This window comes from Galeopterus variegatus, unplaced genomic scaffold (assembly GCF_000696425.1).
Source record: "Galeopterus variegatus unplaced genomic scaffold, G_variegatus-3.0.2 Scaffold1765, whole genome shotgun sequence".
In the NCBI taxonomy this organism is placed as follows: domain Eukaryota; kingdom Metazoa; phylum Chordata; class Mammalia; order Dermoptera; family Cynocephalidae; genus Galeopterus; species Galeopterus variegatus.
The window spans coordinates 70,525-74,743 of NW_007727876.1; the positions used below are offsets into that span (position 1 = coordinate 70,525).

General features: G+C 36.4%; 1 protein-coding gene across 1 annotated transcript in view; it reads left to right on the plus strand.

Annotated features, from left to right (window-relative positions):
• Nucleotides 1–4,219, plus strand: part of PTPRD (protein tyrosine phosphatase, receptor type, D) — a gene marked incomplete at its 5' end in the record, with an annotated part of 84,340 nt that overhangs the window by 61,559 nt on the left and 18,562 nt on the right. Inside the window, 3 exons of the mRNA XM_008578822.1 lie at nt 2,364–2,649; nt 3,091–3,269; nt 3,905–4,031. Of these exons, the coding sequence (XP_008577044.1) occupies nt 2,364–2,649; nt 3,091–3,269; nt 3,905–4,031 (592 nt within the window). The remainder of the gene's footprint in view (nt 1–2,363; nt 2,650–3,090; nt 3,270–3,904; nt 4,032–4,219) is intronic.

Consider the following 4,219-nt stretch of genomic DNA (forward strand, 5'->3'; position numbering starts at 1 on the left):
CTCTCTTGTTTCTTTTCTTCCCATAATTCATGATTTAGACTCAGGCACGTTTTTTTTCTTCCTCAATTTTTTTGAAAAACTGAACCATCACCATCTCAAAGAGGTCTATACTGTTTAGAGTTGGAGTTATTCATACCAATTTTGTAAGATTCTGTGGTGTCTTTCTGCCAGAATATAGAACCATGCATCAACCAGACATTTGAATGGTCCCTGATGCATATTTTGTGAAAATATTCCTGCCATTGTCTGGAATTGACTAGATATATGGGGCTCAGTCTGAAGGTTTGGAGTGTGGTTTTCACTAGGAAGAACTTCATGAAGTTGTATCCAATTAGAAATCCGATGGCACATCAGGAAACCAAGACATGGAACTTAAAGCACTTTTTCCTCTTCCCTTATTCCCTATCAAACACTGTGTAGCGCGGTCTTCAGATATTCCCTGCATAGTTTCAAACCTTTGTCAAATGTAGGATTCCTTTCACTCACTGGTCTTGCTTCCCAAGTAGCCATTTTTTTTTTTTTAACCTGGATGGGCTGCTCATTACATAAGTCTTCTCATGCCAATTGCTAATTCATTCATTTATTCCACAAACATTATTCAACACTTACTGCATACTCGGTGTGAGACACACAGAGATAACAAAAAAAATGCAGTTTCTGCTTTCAAGATGAGCCCTGTTGTTTATGGATGTCCATTCTACCAGACTAACAATGCAGTTTAACTTGGATTATAGTTTAGGGGTATTTGAGGCACAAGAAGATCTGGGACAGAGATGATTTATCCCACCTGGGGGGTGGGTAGTGGAGACAGGGAATGACAGAGAGAACTTGCCATCTAACAGGTTTATTTAGTAGAACAAACTAAATATAAAATGGGACTTTGTGGCTCTGAGTGCCTTGAAACCACCAGACTAACAGAACTCTATATTAATGTTTGCATCACATCAGGTTTCTAATTGGTTCTGTGCAAGGTATATACTGTCATTTCTCAGACTCTATGTCCCAAAAGGCTTTTGCATGATATCTCAATGTCATGTCATTTAGTGGATTTAAACCTTGAAGGGAGTCTTAGAATCAGTATCCAGGGGCCCTCTGGCATAGGACATAAAAAAGTAAGCAATTTTAAAATAGTGGTTATATCAAATTCCCACTTAGCCTAGTCTATAAACCACAAAACTCCTGTGTGGAAGCTGTATTTTGTGCACACTGATCAGTAATTAAATAAAGGTATCATTTTGTTTAAAAAATGCTCTTAACCACCTTGCAGTCACTTGACAACAGAAATTACCATTTTAGTTGAGACAAGCACCCTGCTCCTCATTAAACTCATTCATTTTGGAATTCTGGTATATTTCTTGCACAGGTGCCTTGCCAGACCTACTGAACGTTTCACGTGTAGCTCCTGGAGCCAGCAGTATGATTACAAAAGCCATTCTTTCTCTTTTGCCGTTCCAGCATTCCACATCCCCCGTTCCCCATTCTTCCTGTCTTTCAAGTTCCATTTCAAATGCTACATCATCCACAAAACCAACACATCCTTTTTCTTTCTTGAATTATAAATACTTATATAAAGTATTACGTTCTTTGATAGACTCCGAGCTCTTTGAAAGTAGGATCTAAGTCATCTTTACTGTTGAAATCTCTGTTTCACTTAGCATAGTACTTCATTGTTCATTGAAGGAAGAGATGGATAAGTCAATGGATGGATGGACAAATAAACACATAGATACACAGGTGACAGCAAACAGGAGCATGTAGCAAATGAAGTGGACTGTCGCTTGGTGTCTAAGGTGGTGATATGTACCTATTCCTGTTGATTACATGTTTACCAGCCAGGTAAAAACGCATGATCAGGCGGAGAAAAACATTTGGAACTGAACAATACTTGACACATAAATATACTCAGCCTGAAGGGTCTGATAAGTAGGAACCACACAAGGCTTACCTTGAGATTGTAAGAACAATCTTTATTTATTGTAAATTGAACTAATATAGACTGAGAGGGTCTGCAAAAAATATATAGCCTGGTTAGATCTTGACCAATTTTAAAAAGTATCTCCTAAATATAAACAGCCTAAAAGTTTTTCATAATGTTTTTTTTCATAATGGTTTAATAACATTTACTTTGTGATGATCAAGGAGCATAGTAATTATGGATTTAATATTTTTATATTTTGAAACTAATTTTAATCAGTATTTTGTTCCTTACATTCTGGTATGGTGCTTTAATATTCCAAAATCATCATAATAACTATTTGAGTAGAAGCAATGCATATAAAACCTAGTTAATAATAAAAATATTTTATCACGTGTTGGTTTTTCTGATGGGCTTATTTGGGTATTTCTCTTTGTTTTACTCACAGCGCGGGAGTTGGCCGGACTGGTTGTTTCATCGTAATAGATGCCATGTTAGAAAGAATAAAGCATGAAAAAACTGTAGATATTTATGGCCATGTAACTCTAATGAGAGCCCAGAGGAATTACATGGTTCAGACAGAAGACCAATACATCTTTATCCATGATGCACTGTTAGAAGCAGTGACTTGTGGAAATACCGAAGTGCCAGCTAGAAACTTGTATGCCTACATTCAGAAGCTGACACAAATAGAAACAGGAGAGAATGTCACAGGAATGGAGCTTGAATTTAAGGTACGGTATTGGACGTGATGTGGTTATTCAGGAGCAAGTCACTCCAGGATTGTCTTTGAGTAATGAGTTTCCTTTCTTAACCTTTCAAATGTATGAAGTACAAGATTCATTTGACCTCCTCCTCAGGTGTCTGATTATGAAACACTTTCTTCCTCTTTTCCTCTTCTATTCTTTGCTTCCTAACAATACCTTGAGCCCTTTTGTATCCTCACTTTTGTATCCTCATTTAAATGGAGAGATCGGACTCTCAGAACATAATATTTAAAAATTCAATAGGCTATATGAAGTAACTATGTAGAAGTGAAAAGCAGTGTAGTTTGAATAGTCATTTACTTTAAAGTAAACAAAAGGTTATATCTAAAAAGGACATATTGGGTACATTGCATTCAAACCATAAACTAAAATTATCTTTGTTGGACTTTTCTTTTTTCTATTCAACAGCGTCTAGCCAGCTCAAAAGCTCACACCTCAAGATTCATCAGTGCCAATCTTCCATGTAATAAATTCAAAAATCGCCTTGTTAATATCATGCCCTATGAATCCACAAGGGTATGCCTGCAGCCTATCCGAGGAGTGGAAGGGTCTGATTACATCAACGCCAGTTTTATTGATGGATATAGGTATATACTCTACCTATCCTGACAATTTAAAGCCTTGATATTTACATGTGCCCTAGTTTCATAACCAGAGAGAATTTCATCTCAATTCAAAGCCGTTTTCTTTCAGTATAGGTCAGCATTCAGTCCCTTGGGGTTTTGGGTTTTGTTTGTTTTTTTTTATGGATAGGAATAAAAAGCAGTAGTTATGGGGTTTTTAATCTGGCTTCCTGTACTCTTCGAGAAGCCATTTGTATTTGGAAGGAGTTAATAAAGAAGCTGTTTTGTACCATATTTCATAAATTTAATAGATTGTGTGAGAGTTATTTCTAGAAAACGAAACTGCACAACTAAGTATTTCTTAAGTGATTTGTATGACACATGAAATTGAGCTATTAGCATTGCGCTAAAATTCTGTATTCCTCAATAATCATGATAAAGACATACGTCATAATATTAACAAAGCAATTTCTTTTGCAGAGTCCTCAAAATGTATTAAATGACTTTATTTGATTATGCAATCTTAACAGGAATTTACCGCGATTACATTAATAATATGTTTTTATTTTCTATTACCAGATTTGATGTTTATATATCAAGTGTGAGCTTGCATGTTCTCTAAATACTTTAACAGGCTCTTTTCATTCTCTGTAATTCAGACAACAGAAAGCTTACATTGCTACACAGGGGCCCTTGGCAGAGACCACAGAAGACTTCTGGCGGATGCTGTGGGAACACAATTCGACAATCGTTGTGATGCTCACCAAGCTGCGTGAAATGGGCAGAGTAAGTGTGACACTCTGTGTGTCTCCTCATAAGACATTCACTCTGTGCAGGAATGGGGATTTCATTTTTATAACTCAAGTGCCAAGCATCATTTCTTTGAAATGCACAGTTCTCTCAACACAATCTGGACAATTCGTTCCTTGTCGTTTTCTAATATTTGTGTGTTTTGAAGAAAGAACTAGTGCTTT